Source organism: Martes martes (genome assembly GCF_963455335.1).
Source record: "Martes martes genome assembly, chromosome: 2".
NCBI lineage: Eukaryota > Metazoa > Chordata > Mammalia > Carnivora > Mustelidae > Martes > Martes martes.
The window spans coordinates 69,509,213-69,527,443 of record NC_137889.1 but is presented as its reverse complement, the minus strand read 5'-3'; the positions used below and the strand labels follow the sequence as shown (position 1 = coordinate 69,527,443).

The 18,231-nt window shown below is 45.0% G+C and overlaps 1 protein-coding gene across 1 annotated transcript in view; it reads right to left on the bottom strand.

The window, feature by feature from the left end:
• Positions 1-13,738, bottom strand: part of FHDC1 (FH2 domain containing 1) — a 32,776-nt gene extending 19,038 nt beyond the window's left edge. Inside the window, exons 1-3 of the mRNA XM_080797312.1 lie at positions 13,102-13,738; positions 4,053-4,114; positions 3,273-3,375 (exon numbers count right to left, since the gene is read on the bottom strand). Of these exons, the coding sequence (XP_080653438.1) occupies positions 3,273-3,375; positions 4,053-4,114; positions 13,102-13,602 (666 nt within the window). The 5' untranslated portion in view covers positions 13,603-13,738. The remainder of the gene's footprint in view (positions 1-3,272; positions 3,376-4,052; positions 4,115-13,101) is intronic.
• Positions 13,739-18,231: the final 4,493 nt, after the last annotated feature.

Below are 18,231 nucleotides of genomic sequence, written 5' to 3'. Positions count from 1 at the left end.
CCCATCTAATTCCACTCACACGGCCTCGAAATAGTGAGATTTCCCACCAACAGGCTCACCCAAGAGAAGATCCCGGGGTTTCCTCCCTGTCATTCTCCCTAACAAGGGGCAGAGTTGGTATAGAAGGTTGGGATGAGGGGATAAAAATGTCAGAGGAGGCAACCAACCTGCTGCCTGAGAGAACAGGAAATTTCTACCACCTTCCAGCCCTCTCTCCCTGAAAGTGACACAGGGGTTGGGCCCCACCCCCAAGGGAGGGAAGGGCTCGCAGGCTGCATCTGGGCTCCCTTCTGACCATCCACCCCGCTCCTGGACCAGCCTCTCCCTTGTCCCCTCTCTGCCCACAGGAATACTTTTCAGGGCAAAGAACCCCCTCCCAGGGCTTTTATTTCTGGGCCTGTCTTCTTCCTCTCCAAGTTTTAACCGTGCAAACGTTTAGGGCAAAATGAAAAAAACATGCCAGATAAAAGATCTGTGGGGAAGGGCAGAGAAATCCTGAAAACAAATTAACCTTCTTCTGGCTTGTCAGCTGAGAATGCACGACTGAAAAGGGCTGTTTCCGCTCATATTTTTCAACATGCTGATAAGATGACAGTATCACTCAAGCGACACTCGCCTGGTGCTCGCTCTGAAGCAGGGGCGATGAAAGGGCTGGAGGGAGGCCCACGGTGGTGCGGGGTGGGGTTGTGAGAACCTCTGCCCTTCCTTCCTCAAAGGGATGCAGCGGAGTGCCGCAGAAGGAACCGTGCTGGGGTCAGATGAATCACGTGCAAATCCACTTTCCCCTCTGGCCTGTCGACTATGGGACACATGAGCAGAGTTCCAGCGAACCTGCGTGAGCCTCAGTTTCCCATCTGTACCCTGAGGACTGTCTGACAATGTGGCCAAGAGGATTCAGTGGCAAAGGCACCCCAGATCATCAGAGCTGCGATGGAGTGACCTTCTCCGTGCCAGGCACATCGGACTACACACTTGATCCCATTATCTCGCCCGACTGCATTCTGCCCTGCCCAGTGCCTGGAACACAGGGACACACATACTCCGTCAATGTTCAGTCCCTTCCTGTGCGAAAAATGAGCACAGAACATTACACCCCAAGCTTAGCGACATGTGGTTACACAGACACTGGAGCACTTATTAATATATTTCTGCCACATTCCTAAACCTCTCTCACTTGGCCCTGGCTCCCCCTTGGCCCCATCCCTATCCTCCACCCTCTACCCTAGACTTGGGGGCTGGCCTTGGTCCAGGTGGCTCTGGGGACCACGCGGCATTCGGGGCGAGGCCAGTAGGTCCCCGCAGCAGGCATCTGTCAGGAGGTGGCTTCCACGGGCACCGAGGCGCCCTCTGCTAGCACAGATCCCCGCAGTGGTTCAGGGAGGGGCGCCAAGAAGCCTGGGAGACGGTCAGGGTGTTCCCGCTGAAGGAAGCTCCCAGTTGAGTGTGGAGGGCGTGGTGAACTGAAGCCCAGAGTCGGTAATGTAAACAAGAAGAAGTGTGACCAAGCCTGTCGGGTATTCAGGCTGAGGATGACCCTGCGGCAGGAGACGGGGACAAGAGAAGCAGCTGCATCTGGCTCGGTGGCAGGGTCTCAGGGCTCTGTCTCATCCCAGCAGGACGCTGTCTCCGGGGCTGGCTAACTGTCTGGGGGGGAGCGAATGCCGAGCGCACTTGGGTGGGTTTCAGTCGTCTTGCTCTTAACATCCCCCCTTGAATTATGCACCACCCCGCCCCCCCAGCTCAACAACATGGGAGGCTTGACAGCTAAGTTGCTTCTTTGAAAAATCCCCGAGGCCTCTGCAGCCTTTGCATTCTCTAATCACCCCTGAATTTAAAATTAGAAATGAAGATATTAGGAAAACCTGTACTTAACCTCCCACCTCTTCACCGCGGCCCAAAGCTGGCAGCCTCCCCCCACCCCGCCTAACGTTAGAAATTTAGAGCTTTTCAGAGAATGTCCACACGCACTTTCAAATGCGACCTCACTGAAATAAGCAATGCGGTCAGGCAGGAGTGAGCACCACAGCAAGTCCTAAGGGGGAGGCACGAAAAAAGCCCAAAGGGGAATAAGATTTCAAGAACAACTCAATCTTTTTAAAATCCAAATTAATTAAACCCTAGCCATCCTAATTAAAGAACTCTGAAACTCTCATTCTCTACATTAAAAAAGACTAAGGGCTGTTCAGTGTATAAGATCCAGGGTAAATTATGATTTAACATACCTTTCCCTCAAGACTTTAAGACCCTTTACGGTCATTAATAAATGTTGGTCATTAATCTTGACTTAGGTAAATTACACTTAATTTCCAAACAGAAAAGCTGATACAGAGAGAGAGGTTCAGATTATCAAATACACCTAGAATCCTCAGTTACCTAGCATGACCCTCGAGTTGGCATTGCAAGTTTATCACAGATGGATATAAAAGAAGTACAGATATATACTCCTCTTGTTATTTATGGCATTAAAGTCAAATGCCATATATTATGTGTGGGAAGAGGAGTGGGATGGGGAAGAGAAGAACCAGCTGTGTGGGTAAAAGGGTAACTTAAACTTTTTACTTTGTAAGATTTTACATTATTTAAATGTTTGCAAGCACATATATTCATGTCATTTCTTACTAAAATTTTTCAGGGTTCCCTTCTTCAGAAATAAAAGGCAATATTAAAATTTTATAAGGTTTTACAAAGCTTCCAACCATTCAACGGCTCAGTTAATTCAGTTCCCCCAAAAAGATGATTAACTTTATACTGCAGTACTAAACCGCTATCACAGCAATTTCCCCCTTTAAGTCAATTAAAGAGACAACATTTCTTAGCAGTTTACCTACTTCTCCAAAATTTTAGAGCATCTTTATCCAAAAGTGATTTCCTTTTATTTTTGTGTGTATAAGGTATACATATTTATAAAATAACCTAGGTACAGCCTCAGCAAAAACAGTCATTGGTGATGGAAAAGGAAACCAAATTTTATTGAGGTCCCATGTGCCCAGTACCACGTCCGATGCATAACTAAGGGTTCAGCATCCCTCACTGTACAGGTGTGGACACTAAGTTCACCAGAGTTAGGAAATTTGCCCAAGCAAAGGGACAGCTGTTCCCTAACTTCACAATTTATGCTCTCTCTACTAAGTCACTTTTTATTACTTGAACGTGAGAAGACTCTGGCTCTAGGTAGCACAGGGCCCCTCCCAGGTTGAGTTCTGACACTCTGAAAAATATTGAGCTTTGATCATCACTCCTACCATCTAAAACTCCTGTGCCAAATTCCTTACCTCCTCTGACTCCGGCAAAAGCTTAAGAAATTCTCGCAAGGTCTCTGATCCATAATGCTCACTCTTTCCCTGATGAATATCTTCTACAATGGACTGAGGAGACCTTGAAAAGACAATTAATTAGATTCCATTTCACGTCTGTTGGAGTGCCAAAGAAACACGAGTCAGTGGAAACTAAAACAAATCACCTTGACCCTTTGCCCATCCCGCCTTCTTCCCAGTCGGAGGGACGCGCTGTGTCAGCAATCACAGGAGACCCAATGCCAGGGAAAGCGGGGGTCCCGACACACAGCCCAGAGGCCCCTACACCCAGAAGCCCACCCTTGGGCATCCCAGAAAAGCTGAAAGAGGCAGCAAACCATAGGAGTCTTCTCTGGGAGAAGAAAAGCAATCCCCTTTGGTCGCATGGAACCCTGACGAGCCTCTCCTCTCCACTTTAGAACACTGGCATTTCACCACTGTCTTCTGACCAGTCCGATCTCCGCTGAGGGGCAAACTATAGATGAATTCATAAATTCCCCGGCATGACAGGCTTGAACAGATACCCTCAGGCAACTCTGCATGTACTTCAAGCCACTAGGTTATGCTTCCATGCAGGAAAAGAGCAGAGAGCGACAGGCACTCGCATACTCATCATGCCGTGTGTTGAAGGAGGGTAGGCAGGTATGAGGAATAAATTTCGCTCATGTTAGAAGCTGAATTTTCAGCTCAGCCACACCCACAGACTGATGCTGACACCAGGAATATGCCTAAAGTTGCAAATGTGTGCAAAAACCTTACTTCTTAAATTGCTTAAGAAATATCCCAATGTTCATGCTCCGTTTTGCATCCAAGACAGTAATCTGGAAAAGAACAAACACATAGAAGACTGTTACAAATGAGAAGACTTGGGAGGGAAGAAGAGAAGTAAAACCTATTAAAATACAACACTAATTATGCGAGAATAACTTCCAGTATGTAAATCTGGTTATTAATTGGCATACCTAACATAGTTTTGCAAATCTTAAAATATTATCATCTCCCCAAACTTCCTGCAATGATCTATTTCCTTAACTATAATAGCTATACATATCTATTTTAATCTTACATAACTTTTTTTTTTTTTTTTTTTTGAAAGAGAGTGAGGTGTGTGTGCACGAGCTAGGGGAGGGGTGGGGGTGGGGAAGAGAGAGAATCCCAAGAAGGCTCCATGTTCAGTGCAGAACCCGACTCAGGGCTCGATCTCAGGACCCTGAGATCATGACCTGAGCTGAAACCGAGAGTCAGACACTTAACTGACTGAACCACCTAGGCGCCCCTAATCTTATATAATTATTAATGAACAATGTATATTAAAATTGTTTAAATTTAGCTATTTCCTCTTAGAACAATATAGCCTTCATTTAAAAGCTCAAATTTGAAAAATGGCTGTGTTAGCATAGCCAGATCATACGAGATTTGAACCAAGAAAGCAAAAAATAACTCAAGCTACTGCAGAGTTCCAAACCCTGCTTTAGGGATGTAGAAGGACCAGTACTGTTATTTTAAGAAATGTAATAAAATTAATTTTTTTCTAAAAGATAAATTTCTTTTCATTGAGAAAGAATATGTGTCCTTCATATACTGTCCTTCAGGGGAAGGTAAGAAAGTCTTCTACGTTTTATTTACTCAGAATTTGAAAAGGAAAACTGTTGTGCTGTATTTCACCAAGTCTAACATGCATATTAACATCTCTGGAATCAAGATGTGTCTGACAATGCACAGCATCTTCGACTTAATGAAATATGGTGCCATTCGAATATACTTTCAAAACCTGGATTTGGGCTACAACAGGTTTTAGCTGTTCAAAATGAAAAACTGGGCAGGGTTTTATCAGACTAGAAATTAGACAGAAACTTTGTTTGACAGGGGGTGGGGAGGATGTTGTTATTAAAAACAGAAGCCGGGGCATCTGGGTGGCTCAGTTGATTAAGTGTCTGCTTTCCGCTCAGGTCATGATCCCGGGGTCCAAGAGTCCAAGAGTCCAGGAGTCCCGGGATCAAGCCTGCATCAGGCTCTCTGTTCAGCAAGGAGTCTGCTTCTCCTTCTACCCCTCACCTCCTTTGTGCTCTCTCTCTCTCTCTTAAATAAATAAAATCTTTAAAATAAATAAATAGAATCTTTATACATACATACATACATACATACATACATAAACATTCATACAGAAGCCATTTCTTTCTTTGGAAGGGAACATCCAAGATACATGGAGGAAAAGATCACCTTAACACTGCCACAGGTTTGTTTGCTTGTTTTTTTTTCCAACTGTTTTTTGGTAAAGGGAGACTAGCTAAAACAGGAATGTTGTTATGATTCTCTTCCTTTCCAAATGTATGTGATTCATTTGTGAACAAAAGCGAATCAGGTTTCAGACTAAATTCCTGTTCTCTAGGCCTGCTTGTAAGTTTCTAAGCAGCAGCGAGAACTGCTAACCAAATTTAATGGCACTTCCTGGCTATAAGGTTAAATTTTTACGGGAGTGTGGCTGCCTTCTTTTGAAGGCTGATCTTAAATAATTACATTATTAACTATCCTAGGGGTTTATTTCATGTTCGTGCAATCACCTACCAGCCATAAAATCCCAGGCGCACAGGGCAGGCTCCTTACTGGAAACCTACCCAGGGACTGCAGTTCAAGTTCAGTGTGAAAGGAGGGGAGAAGATAGGCAGAGAATAAAACCTGTCAAACATAACACCCTTTAAAGAGGAAAGCGCATACAAAACAGAGGAATCTAAATTTAGTACGACAGAAAACAAGTGTATATTATAATCCATCAATTAAAAAGCCACAAGTAAGAACACGTACACTGATACAGTAGTATTCGTATCCAAAGGACTCCCTTGGCACTCACCTCTACCCAGAATGAGGAAAAAACTTCTTTCTTATTTCTCTCATTAAATCACCACCTCTTGCTCTATTTAACCCTGGATGGCAGCACCCTCCCCTGCCCCCAACTCCAAGCTCCACCCCTGACCCCCTGACACTCCATGCCCCCAGGGGCATAGCTCCGGCCCCTGGAAAAGGGATGGAGAAATTATTCTTTTTACTCCTATTTGACAGATAAGGAAACCAAGCCTCAGAGATGTCATGTTATCCCTTTCCCAAAGCAACACGAGAACTGAAATGCTAGTCTGGGTCTCTCGGGTTCCTTCTCACTCTAGTTCCTGTGAGTATGAATATCGCTAGGATACAGGAATAGAGAGAAGTGGCCAGGCTTCCCCACCAGCCTCGGACTGGTAACCACTCCAGGAATGGGGGCAGATCTAAACAAAGCCACCCCTGGGGCCTGGCCAAGTCCCCTGGCAACTCCAGGGCTGTGTGTAGATGATGGATAGAAATCATGTTCTCATAGCTGAGACAGCCTCCAGGAGCTGCCATCACGAGTGCCCCTTGACTCGGGGTAGCAGCTACAGCCTGGGGCAGCAGCTACTTCCACCACTTGAAGCAAAGCTTCAGAAACTGGTCACCAGTTTAACAGAGGGACACCTGGGTGGCTCAGTCGGTCAAGTGTCTGCCTTCTGCTCAGGTCAGTCCTGCATCTGCACTGGGCTCCTTGCTCAGCAGGGAACCTGCTTCTCCCTCTCCCTCTGCTGCTCCCCCTGCTTGTGTTCTCTCTCTCTCTGACAAATAAATAAATAAAATCTTAAAAAAAAATTTTTTTAAGAGAATTCAGCAATACTCGTAAGGAAAAACCTGGGCTGGCCATCACTGAGCACCTTACAGAACAAAGCGAGGCCAGAGCCTCATCCAAACAGCAGGAAAACTGATAGCATTCCAGGGGCAGTCCTGCTCTCTCCTGGCATCCTCTGATTTGCCTAGCATGCGAACTGATTCTTCCTCATAGGCTGTCACACTGGATCCTTCTAAAGCAGTGTTATAAAAGTGTTTGTTGGGGCACCTGGGTGGCTCAGTGGGTTAAAGCCTCTGCCTTCGGCACAGGTCATGATCCCAGGGTCCTGGGATCAAGCCCCGCATCAGGCTCTCTGCTCAGTGCTTCCCTTCCTCTCTCTGTGCCCGCCTCTCGGCCTACTTGTGATCTCTGCCTGTCAAATAAATAAATAAAATTTAAAAAAAAAAGTGTTTGTTAAATTCTTTTAAAGCGGGTTGTCACTTCACATGCAAATTAGCTTATCTTACTCCCCAAATGCTTGCCAGCTCAAAGCTGGGCAATTCTGGAACCTCTGCGTGTGGGACTGGGTGGTGTTCCGGAATCCCCCAGAGCACTGGACTGTGCACCCCCCGTGCCGGTGGCACAGGCCACAACAGACAGCCTCAGGAACAAGGATGGCCTAACCCAGCTCCCTCCCTGCTCACCAGTTCCAATCTACCAAAATCTACTTTTCTGGACACCGCAGGACAGGGAGGCAGGACCCCCACTGAAATCAGGGCCTGTCACAGCAGGGACAGCTGAGTACTACAGAGCTCACGGGCTTTCCCATCAAGGGCCACCGAAGAGTTACGCCAGCCTGGGAGAATGAGGGAACAAAATACAATGTCCTGTGCCCCATTCATGTGGTTCTGAGGACTTCCCCCTAGGATGGGAGGTGGCCCTGCTGGAGAACCAGTGTCCCCACACACGGCCCGGCTGACCAGGGCTGTTGGGTCTCCCTCTGAAGCACTGAGACTACAGCACTCGGGAAGGGCTCTGATTGGTTCCACCGCAACCCTTTAAGCACACCTCTTTTTTCTTCTACGATTCCGAACACTCATCCACGAGCAATCCCCTACACAATCTGCCTCCCATAGTCTTTCAAGGAAGAAGCAGCTTTTGTATTTTAGTTGTAGTTAAAAAAAGAAAAAAATGTAACATTTATCATCTTAATCACTTTTTTTTTTTTAAGTAATCTCTACCCCAACGTAGGGCTCGAACTCAGGACCCCGAGATCAGGAGCGGCATACTCTACCGACTGAGCCAGTCAGGAGCCCCCCTCCTGAACCATTTTTAAATGGTCAGTGTCAGGAAGAGCACTGACATTGTGGTCCAGCCATCACCACCACAACCCCACAGAACTCTTCCCATCTTACAGCACTGCAGCTCTGTACCCATTAAGTCCTAACTCCCCCTCCTGCCTTTAGTCCCTGCCAACCACCTTTCTGCTTTCCATCCCTGTGAGTTTGACTGTTCTGGGGAACTTCACACCAGTGGAATCATATGGTATTTGCCCTCCTGCGACTGGTTTATTTCACTGAGCATGACGTCCTCAAGGCAGAAGAAATGGTTAAACCATGTTTCTTTCAATAGGTCAAAGAGGGCTTCCCTTTCTAAGTACCACTACGTAGTGGTTATTTCAATGCTACGTCAAATTTAGAAAAGCAAAATTTAAAAAAATCTTTCTGTATCCTCTTACATAGACATAGCTTTTGGTTTTTGATGTTTTTATTTTGTTTTGTTTTGTTTCATTTTCTTTTTCATTTTGGTTGGCTGCCAACTGGGAAATGTTCCAGCCTGGGTCAGGGCTGGGGGGGTAAGGGGGGTGGGGATAAAAACCTAGCTAAAGCTTCCTTTTTTTTTCCCCCTCCTTTCAAATGTATTGCAAATACTCGTCTAGTTCTATAGTTCTGGATTGAGCATGTCCCAGAATTCTGGAACATACTGAAAACGTAACAAAAGCTGAGAAAGAATAACTAATCACCTGAATAAATTGGAGTGGGAGAATAAGTTATTACTGTTCAGAAAATTAGAAAAGGCAATCTTTCTTCAATCCTCCCTTCTTCTCTTCCTTGCTCTCTTCTAATAAGGAATTTTAGTTACTTCTCGTAAGGTAATATTAATTTTAATTATAAAATTACTACAGACAGCATCTAGAATGATCTCATGTATTCCAACACTTGTGGGTTTTTTTCCTTTTTTCTTTCGCTTTTATTGAGGTATAATTAAGAAATAAAATGTAAGAAGATATTTAAGGTGTGCATCATGCTTATTTGATATATGTAAACATGGTGAAAGGACTCCCGTTCCTCCCACCTCACGGTCATCTTTGGTTCCTCCTTTTCAGTGAGAACATTTAAGTTCTACTCTCTTAGCAAGTTTCAATTATCCAACACAGTGTTATCAACTGTAGTTACCTTGTTTTATGCTACATCCGCAGGCCTCGTTCATCTTGTGTTTTGTCAATCCTGCTTTTGATCATATTGATCTATCATACTGATAAACACCCCCTTTGCCCCCTTGGTTCAGTTCTGTCAGCTCAGCTACCTTTAATTTCCTTTAGAGGATATCAACTAGCTAAGACTGTCCCTTCTTTTTTTTTTTTTTTCTTTTAATTTTATTTGAGAGAGAGAGAGCACAAGCAGTGGGGAGGGGTAGAGGGAGAAGCAGGCTCCCCACCGAGCAGGGAGCTTGATGTGGGACTCAATCCCAGGACCCTGGGATCATGACCTGAGCCAAAGGCAGATGCTTAACCGACTGAGCCACCCAGGCACCTTGTCCCTTCCTTTAAGAGCATTTCAGATTCTATAGGGAGACATGGGACCCAGCTGACCAGTGTGAGCGATGCTGAAGGGGCTGGGAGCGGTGGGGACAGGCAGACAGAAAACATTTCAGGGATGAGGTCAGTGAAGTCTGCAAAGAAGGTGGCGTTTGAGCTGACTTTGGTTATTACTATCCCCAGTAATACAGTTTTGTTATTTTTAATTATTTTATTACAGTTTAATTATTATTATAACATTTGTAGCCTCCTCAGGTTAATTTTTAGGTAACAAAAACACAAGGTTAGTAATATTTCATAACCTTTCCTCCCCTCCCCCTTACTAAATTTCCTAATTTACTCTCTTGAGTGTTGTTCTTCCTAAATTCAGCCATTTCTGAACCCAGCTCTTCTTTATCTTCCAGCAACTCCTTTGTCTGGAATATAATGAAACTTATTTGTAAGGCTTTATAAGCCCTTTCAAGTAGGAGCCAACCACATAATGGCAGACCATTTCTGCAGGAGGTTATTATGTTTCAAAGGGACATTATCTGATCCCTGAGGTGCTTGAACCTCCAAATCATGGCCTGTGTTTCCAGGCTCAGGATGGGTCCCTCTGCCAAACGTGCTGGTTAGGGTATTCTCCACTCCACGCAGACAGGGGGTGGGAACTAGTACTTTCAACCCTGGATTCCATTTACTCCTTCTGAGTAAATTGGAAAACTTACCACTGGACCTTGTGAAACTATCACTCTGCTGAGTTGTAATTTCCTTAGGAGAAAGTCTAATGAGGGCAGAAAATAGCATGTACTGTATTCTTTTACTGCGAAATATATATATACACACACATAGATATTTATTAATTTATATATTTTAATATATATTTTAAAATTAAATATAATATACAATAATATTTATGAATTACTTATAAGTACTAACATATTTATAAATATTTTATAAATATAATACTTCTAACCATGTTGGAGATAGCATAAAAAATTAAAAATAATTCTGGATAACCCTTTTGTTACGTGACGATATTGCCTAATACACACTCAAATCCATCCACCTGAACTACTCATCCTACTTGAGTTCTAAAGAGTTGAAAAGTTAGATTATCTTATGACACACGGTCATGGTGGTTTAATTTTTCTTTCTAGCAGCTTCTCTCAGATTAGGACCTACCAGTGTTAAAAACAGTCACACACCCATATTCATCGCACCATATTCACAATAGCCAAAAGGTGGAGGCCCACATATCCATCAGTGGATGACTAGATCAACAAGATGTGGTATATATCCAGAGGACTATCACTCAGCCTTAAAATTCTGACACGTACTACACGGGTGAACCTTAACGACATCATGCGAACTGAAATGTTCCAGTCGCAAAGAAACAAATACGATATGATCCCACTTACATAAGGCACATAGAGTGGTTAAATTTTTAGAGACAGAAAGCAGAAAGGTGGTTGGTGGGGCTGAAGGCAGGAGGGAATGGGGAGACAGGACTTAACGGGTAGAGAGCTGCAATTCTGCAAGATGGAAGAGTTCTGTGGGGGCGTGGTGGTGATGGCTGGACCACAATGTCAATGAGCTTCCTGACACTGAACGGCACATTTATAAACAGTTAAGATGGTAAATGTAATGTGCATTTTATCCCTGTTACTTCCCTCCCTCCCTGAGTGCTTTTACCTGCTCTTGAATTAGCAAACATAAAGCTGTGAGTTCCAGCAGCCCCTGGAACTATCATTTGCCAAAATAATTTACTTATGTTATATATTATGTTACATTGTAATAAAATTAATAAGGGAGGCCATGCATTCGAACCTGGTAGCTGCCCCCTCAGCAGTACTGTGAGCTAGACCCCCTTCTGGTTGTTACAGGTGGTTTCCTGAGAGGTCCACTCCATTTCCCGCTGTACCCATCCACTCTTTCCTTCCAAATTCTTGAAATTCAGTAAGGAGAGCTAGGAAACAATGGTGAGAAATGCCCTACGGTACAGCAAGGAGTCTCTGCTGGAAGCTGGGGCAAAGGCCAGGGTACTAAGGAAGTGACTTCTTGCTCCGTCCAATACAGAAAGGATCCACTAAGAAATAAAAGGGCTCTGCAGAAAGGGAAGAACAGGGAAGGTCGGAGTTCAGCAGGCGAGGGCATGAGCGGCTGTCCTCAAGACTTCCTCTCAGATTTATTTCACAGTTCACATTTAATTCTAATCCTAGCAGTCTCTGCATTTTATAGTTCGCAGACTCCTGGCTCTTTCAACAGGGACTAGATCACCAATTTCAGGTGAATCCCCCCAAGTGAATCCACGGAGAGAAGAAGTTAACCTGTTTCTGAGCCAGACAGAGGAAAGAGGTCAATACCGTCGGCTTGAGAATTCAATTATGCAGAGGGGTGCTACTTCATCCTGGAGCCCTGCCCACTCTTACCCCGAGTCACTCCATCTTTGACCTAAAGCCTCTGCTCCTTGTAGAACAGATTTTAAAAATGATACATTGTTGCCCTCCCCTCCACAGCACTTTCCATTTTTGGTGTTCAACATTCTTTCCTTTCAATCTCTACTTTCCTCAGTACTTCTGCTAGTAAGCAGAGGTCTCTCAATTTACTTTGTTTCTAAACAGAGTACTTTCAAATGCACTTTTTGACTCAGTTTCCAGAATATACGGTTATTGGCAGCCCTGAAGCCATGCTTTTGAGGTGAACTTCTTATAACCTGCCAGCTTTACTTTGTGCTCAGTGTAAGGCATTTACTACCGGTCACTGGAAATGTTTCTTAGGAAATCCACCTCAAACCAGCTTTACACTTTGAACTCTCTGGAAATCTCTATTCCACGATGGCCACGGCTCAATCCAGAGCTCTGAGGAATGAAGGCTCCCTTCTAACACTTAGGGAAGGAAAACTAGAGGGAAAAATACTGATAAAATCTTCAAGATGTATATTAGTTAAGGGTGTCTTTAACAAAGGGCATTCTGTCTCAGAAAGTTCCAGTTAATCTCAGTTAGTGGAGTTCAGGAACTCGGGTTTTTGTTTCCACAGAGACTAACAATGTGGACTTCGGCAGAACTGCTCCACCAGGGGAAACCGCAGCAGATGTGCTGGAGACAGGGCAGTGCTGAGAGGCCAAAGAACGATGGCCCCACATAGCATGTTCTCAGTGTGAGGTCATAATCCACCGGGATGTCTGGGAGGATGTGGCATGCGCGCTTCTTACACTTTCCTGCTAGTCAGCTCAAGCTCATCATATAAGGTCCTTTCTATCATTTCCAGAGCACACTCACTTGCATTATCTTATTTCTCAGTGATTTGGCAAGTTTTGAAAAGTGCACACCCTTCCACACACAAAACAATGCAGTGCGTGCAGGATTATGCCAACCCCCGCCCCAACCCAATCCATTCTTACCTCTTCCCTAGCCTCCCTGAAGGATGAATTTAAGGCTCCTCCTCTCCTAGAAAGGGAAGACTTGGTAGTAGTATCTTCTTGCTGTCCAAAGAGTTCCTCGATGGTCTTTGTGTCAATTTGGTAGTGATGCTGCTGCCTGGCAGCCAAAGTCCAGATGTTGGTTTTGCCACGAACTTGCTCCTCTGGAATGGTCTTCCAAAAAAAGCTTCTCATCCGCTTTTTCTTACCAAGGTGGCTGTAGCCATTCAGGTGAGAAGCTGGGGGTAGTCCTGGAGGGGGAGGTGGGAGCGCAGGCCCCCCGGGGAGTGGAGGTGGGGGGGGAGGAGGAGGAGAGGGAGGAAAGCCCTCCCCTGAATAGGGACATGGTGGAGGTGGAGGGGGGGGAGGGGGAGGAGGAGGCGGCCGCGGCGGTGCTGTTTCCCGGATCATGAAGCCAGCGGCTGTGGTGATCGTCCCATTTTCTTTATTGCTGACCAAGGAGACACAATTCATAACATGCATAGTACTGTTGCCTTCTAAGGAGATAATTTCTTGGCCTTGAGGAAGCAGACACAAACATTAAACTTGTGTCATACTTTTTCACTCACTGGTCGGCTGCCAGGAAAAAGGCAACAGGGTTGTGTGTCATCTTCCAAACCTACAAAGATAAAACAACCTGAAATCGGTACAAGAAAACATCTGAATGCCAGCTAGTTCCCTTCGGAGCCCAGTGCCGGTCTTCCTGCGGCGGCTGGGTATTACAATCCATGAGAGGCAACACATCCGAAAGAGCATAAAAAGGGACTAATACTTTTCTAAATGTGAACCAGACAAAATTCTACTGCCTGGAAATGCTGCCAAAGCAACAGCAACAAACCCAACCTGGAAACCTTCCATTCATCAATAAAACACATATTTATTGAGAACCTGCTATAGGTTCTGCAAGCATCGCTCACTTTATGAATAAACTACTTGTTCACTTCTCTTCTTTGGGCAGTGGATACCCGAGCCCTAGGAGAATTACCCAAATGGCTGAAGAATTAGGTAGTCGTGGACGACCCTGTCTTTCTCCTGTGTGGACATGTCCCCCTACCAGTCACTTGGTCAAAGGGTATCCTCTGCCTTGCAGAGATGAGGCAGGGCATTTGGAAATGATAAAATAGCGACCAAACTCATTCCCCCAGAGTCAGGGCCACCATGTTCCTGCTCGCCTCAAGCAGAGAAAAGAACACTAGGTGTGAAGATTAAATGTTGTAGCGCAAATCAAACTTTACTGCTTACATTTTAGACAAGTCACTTCACCTCCCTAGACTTCCGTTCTGTCCTTTGTAAAACTAGGAGGCTGGGATCCATTCCATGACCTCTCTCATTGCTGCCAACACTATCACTTTAGATTCTAGTTAAGCCACTCTGCAGAAACAACCAGAACTTCATGCCAACCTCTTCGGCTTCTTCTGTGACACTCTCAGCAGAGAAGACACACACACACACACACACACACAAAGATATGCTGCTCGCATCATACCCGCCACACATCTATCCCTGAGCCACACAGTCACTGAGTTATATTTCTGGCTTGTGTTTTTATTGGCCTTTAAATGTTTGTTTTTGGCACTGAGTTGTTATGGACCTGATGTGAAAACAGAGGTCAAAACAACTACATTTCTTCAGACATAAGGACAGGTTAACGGAAAATGTGTAAACTGTCTGATAGCACTAATTCAAATACTATGAAATGCTTTACACAGAACCATATATAAAAGGCAGGACTGCCTTGGGAATAAGAGCAGAGACTCTAGAAATAGACCGTTTATTCCTCAGATCTCGGTTCTGCTCCTTCTTAGATGTGCAGTTTGAGGTGAGGTAGGCTGTTGAACCTATGTCTCAGCATCCTTATCTATAACATAAAGATATATTGTTCCATTGGTTTGCATAAGAATGAATGAGCTAATACATGTACCAAGATGCCTGGGACGTAGTTCGTTACTATTAACAATAACCCGTGTCGTATGTACATATGATTTCTCTTCACTTTCACAGGTACTGTATTTTCTTTAAAATATGTATTGGGTTCATGGATAAAATGTTAAGTTACTCCTGGCTGCTAGAAAAATACCTTTAATAGTCCTATTCTTTGCTTTCTACATTACTAGCTTTGTCCTTCTTCAAAACTCAGTGATTATATATTATGTTATCTCTAAACTATAAGAACGTGGGTGCCTGCTTGGCTCAGTCACTTAGCATCTGATTCTTGATTTTGGCTCAGGTCATGATCTCAGGGTTGTGAGATCAACCCCCAACTTGGGCTCTGAGTTGTGCTCCATGCTGGGCGTGGTGGAGCCTGCTTAAGATTCCCTCTCTGCCCCTCCCCCGCCAAATTAATAAATAAATAATAAATAACAAGGACAAATGTTTTTATGAAACATGGAAATTTAACTTTTGAAAACCATACATGTGTAGAAGACAGTATTGTCAGCTACTAACTGGATTTTTTTTTATCATTTTAACCATTTATAATTGTGTATCAGTGACACTAAGTACATCTGCAGTGCTGTGTAGCCATCACCAATGCATAATTTTTTAGAAAGTAAAACCGAAATTATTTATCCAAGCCAACTTCTAGTTCACTTGCGATGCAACTGGCTTTTAAAAGGAGTTTGCATAATTACCATTAGGGGCATAACTAGGCTGTTTTCATAGTTGGCACCCCTTAAGCAATGACTCATTGTCAATTACAGTTTATAGTTACATTTGAACTCTTCTTTTTTCAAGACTGCACAGGTAATCTTGGCTGTTTATCCTTACATAGTTTAAAATACTTCTGTACATAAAATATCTCATGTATTGAAGAGCTGCTAATCCTCCAATTCACCTCCAACTACAGATATGCTGACGCGTTTACAGATTATTCCTGTTAAGAATGGTGATAACCTTAAAAAGTCTCCATCCTAGAAAGCAGGGACTCCCTCTGTGCTGCGTTAAGTCTATCCACAGATGTGCCATTAAAACTCACACAGCAAATACGGAGTGTATGTGTGTGTATGAGTGAGAAAGACTCTACACTCAAACCAGCACTAGTTTCTGACACTAAAGCTCCAAAGGATACGAGTCTTTTTGAGTACCATGCATTGCACACAAGAAGTACAAGATAAAGGCTTGTCAAAGTAAAAAGTGACAAGTGTTAGTGAGGCACAGGCTATAATTCTAACCATGGCCCCATCTAGAGAAAGAATGTTATTTTTAAAAGTCCAAAGAACAAAATGAAATTTACAACACTGTTACTGGTATGTTGTCTGGCTCATTTTTTCCCAGGGTAACAAATAAGGGTCCTAGGCCCCCAGCAGCTTCTAATGAATAAATTCTCCAGCAATGATTAGCTAAGATGCTAATGCTTTTACTACCGGCTTCAATAGGGCTTTGATAGGGCTTTCCCTTTGGGCAGGATTTCCAGTGTCAAAGAGGCACAGGAAAAAGAGAGTGCAGACAGACATTCTAACCCTTTCCACAGTCTCATAACATATTTAAACGGAGGATAAACAAAGAACATTTCATTTACTAGGGTACAGTTCCCAGCAAAGATGCAAACGCATACCCTCCAAGTCTGCTAGCCCACAGGTAATGCTGCAGCCCTGAAAAGCTTGCTGCTTCTCACAGCTGCCAACTGCCAGCAGGGACAATGGCATTAGTCTTGGCTCTGTCTGGAAAATGTCAAGGGTCCCATCCACCTCCCCAGCGCAGCCAGAGACATCCCATCTACAGGTTGGGGACCTCAGCAGCAGGGAGGACAGCTGCTAAGGCTGACAAATGTTCAGCCCTGAGTAAAACAGAGCTGTCACCGTAAGGCTCTGAAGATGAGAACTCTTCAAGCCCCGACTGCTAATCATGAGCCATCAGGGGTGTGTCTGAGTGACCGACCCTCTAGAGAGGTTTTAGCTCAACAGAGCATCACTGAACTATGTAAATTTTTAATTCACATGCTGGGGCCCTGTCTCTAGTCTTTAGCTGATCGGCCAAAATAAGTCTTAGAATGCGAATGTTCCTAAGGGAATTCAAAGAGGCCCTCTCGCCCAACAGCCAGCACCACTTTGCTCCTGGTGTTAGAAACATGAAGGGAGTGAGTGGCAGGGAAGATGAGAGAATATGTACGTTTCCTTTCTCAGTACCTTTAGGAGGAAAGCAAGCTCCTGTAAGTCCGTTCAGAGCTCAGGTTTTCCCGAAAGACGGTTAGTGGGGCCTGACTGCTCAGCTGCTCACTCACCCTCTAGGTCAACAAAAATCAAAAGTGAAGGCCAAGGAAAACCCTCCAGAAAACCTTTCCCCTTCATTTCTGACTTGAGTCACAGATGAGGTGGGGGCAGGAAGGCCTGGCCCACACCCTCCTGATGACAAACGGGGGCAGAACAAGCCAGGTTTGGAAAGCAGACAGAGGACAAAAAAGGGTGGGGAGAGTACAGGAGATTCTAAAATACGGAATTTCTGCCCTCCACTAATTCCCCGGGGAAAAGCCCCTCCCCGACCGCCTATCTTTCAAAACCTTTCTTGATCGTTAAACCCAGAATGTCAATCACACAGTCGAACCAGAGCCGGCAGCATGCAACCCTCCACCTTGGCACTGCACGCTGCAGCGAGAGAACCCCAGACTGTTTCGAGTCAGCGTATTTAAGCCGCAGCACAACATAAACACTTCACGGATGCCCCCGAGCGCAACACCCAGAAAGCAGAGAGAGAACGCTTGTTTCTGAATGTGCATTTTCAGTTTCTCTCAAGGTCCCCAAACCAAGGGGCAGGGGGGCACACGAGCGCCAAAGGATGCTCTAGAGAGAGGGAAGGAAGCGCAGGCCACTCATTCCAGGAAGACAGCTGTGGGTGAGTTGAGGGGGTCACAGACGGCCGAACACTGGGGGCAATTTCTGTGCAAACAGATGTTTGAAAACTGACTCTCAGTTCCTGAAGAAATTCGGCGTGGGGGCACCGGGGGGCACGACTGCTTTCAAGAAGTCTGGACGCAGAGTAGTTTTCCTAGGTCACAGCACTGGCCGGCGATCCGCCGCGTCCTTCCGCCCCCAAGCCCCGGGTCCTGGGTCCCGCCCCAGGCACTCACCCAAACGGCCCCGGATGGGCCGCACAGAAGGCTCGGGGGCGCCGCGTCCG